At 39.2% G+C, this 1,951-nt stretch overlaps 1 protein-coding gene across 1 annotated transcript; it reads right to left on the bottom strand.

The window, feature by feature from the left end:
• Positions 1 to 1,285: 1,285 nt before the first annotated feature.
• On the bottom strand, positions 1,286 to 1,711 carry LOC147388527 (uncharacterized). The gene has a single exon (XM_086418287.1). It carries the CDS (start codon positions 1,709 to 1,711, stop codon positions 1,286 to 1,288), a length of 426 nt encoding a protein of 141 aa, XP_086274413.1.
• Between the last annotated feature and the right edge of the window lie 240 nt (positions 1,712 to 1,951).

Genomic DNA, 1,951 nt, shown 5'->3' with positions numbered 1-1,951 from the left:
TGAAGCTCGAACAATTTCCAATAAGTGTCGATTTTTTCGTTCAGCAACTCCATTCTGCTGGGGTGTGTTGGAACAAGTAGTTTGATGAATGGTTCCATGTGCTTCCAGATACTGCTGAAGATCCGAGCTTTGATATTCTCCACCATTGTCGCTACGAAGAATCTGAACCTTTGCATTGTACTGAGTTTCGATCATTTTATGAAATTTTTGAAATAATGAGTTCACTTCACCTTTGGACTTCATCAAGCATATCCAGGTCATTCTGGTACAATCATCAATAAAAGTAACAAACCAACGTGATCCTCCCAAAGTTGGGACTTTAGATGGACCCCAAACATCAGAATGTATAACCATAAAAGGAAGTGGACTTTTATTCAAAATCAACGGAAACGATGCACGATGACTTTTTGCTAGTTCACACACATCACACCGAAAAATAGAAACGTCACATTTTGTAAACAAACTAGGAAACAATTTTTTTAAATAACCAAATAAAACATGTCCTAAGCGTCTATGCCACAACCAAATTGCAGATTTCTTCTTTTCCCCTTCAGGCCCATCTACTATCAAGGCTTGTCGTAGTTTGTTGAACTCCTTTGACTGCAAATCCAAGTAATACAGCTTCCCACGCTTAATACCACAACCAATCGTCTGTCGTGTTTGGATGTCCTTAAATACACAAAATTCAGGCCAAAAAATGACAATACAAGATAAGACGGCAGTGATTTGGGAAACTGACAAAAGATTGTAATTTAAAGATGGAACAACTAAAACAGAGTCCAAGTTCAAAGTATTAGTAAGGGTTAAGGATCCTTCCCCAATAACTGGGGTCGTGTTACCATTGGCTGTGGAAACAATTTTTTGTGAGGAAGGTTTAAGGGCTGAGACCTGTCTAGAATCAAAAGTCATATGATCTGTAGCACCAGAATCAATTATCCATGCACTATTAATAACAGATGCAGAAATATTTAAAATCTTACCCCCATTATCCGTAGCAGCTACCAATGCAGAGGCATTTTCAGCAACATTATCTTCTATTTTTATTTCGACAACAGCTGCAGTCGAGGTTTGTTTTGAATCCTTTTTGCGATTATGATCCCACCATTCTGGATATCCTACAAGTTCAAAGCAGCGACTCTTGGTATGACCAGTCTTTTTGCAATGAGTGCATTTGAAGGTTGACTTATCAACATTGAGATTTATCTTAGGATGGCTGGTCTTGGTTCAGTCCTGCCAATTTGGAGTTGATCGCTGTTGAGCTATCATTGCTGAGGTGGCATGATTGTCAGATTCTCCTTTCAAAGTAGTATGGTATTGCTTCTCGTCGAATCAACGCATAGCATTCTTCCAAATCGGGAATTGGATCTTTACGTAGAATCTCTCCTCGAACTTGGTCGAAGTCACTATCCAATCCGGCAAGAAAGATGTGTACCCGTAGTCGCTCAATAGATTTTCGGTACGCTACAATGTCGTCAGGGTCTTTCATAACTACCTTATCTCGATGATCCAATTCACGAAAAATCTCAGTCAACTCTCCATAATATTCAGATAGAGACTTGCCACTTTGTCTGGCAGTAAAAGCCTTTTGATTCAGAGTGAAAACGTGCAATTCATCACTTCCATCATAGAAAGCTTTTGATAATGCACTCCAAATTTCTTGAGCGGTGGGTAAACGTAAGTAACGTTTCATAATTTCTGGGCTCATGGACATTAGCAACCACCTCTTCACCTTTTGATTTTCGGCATACCATTTTTCATACTTATCATCTGACTCTATGGGTGGTTTTGTCTTACCCCGAATGTAGGCGAGTTTCTCCCGTTCAGCAATGTGCATCTCCATTAGTTGTGACCAAATATCATAGTTGGATTCGGTGAGAATGATTCCTGCATTAAAACTACTTTCTGACTGAACAATAACTGGAATTGATTTTGTTATGGATGATTCCTCCAT

The sequence above is a fragment of the Akebia trifoliata genome, chromosome 12 (assembly GCF_017979445.1).
Source record: "Akebia trifoliata isolate Shusen 1 chromosome 12, ASM1797944v1, whole genome shotgun sequence".
Lineage (NCBI taxonomy): Eukaryota > Viridiplantae > Streptophyta > Magnoliopsida > Ranunculales > Lardizabalaceae > Akebia > Akebia trifoliata.
Note: the sequence above shows the minus strand (reverse complement) of the source record. Positions and strands in the feature narration are given on the sequence as shown.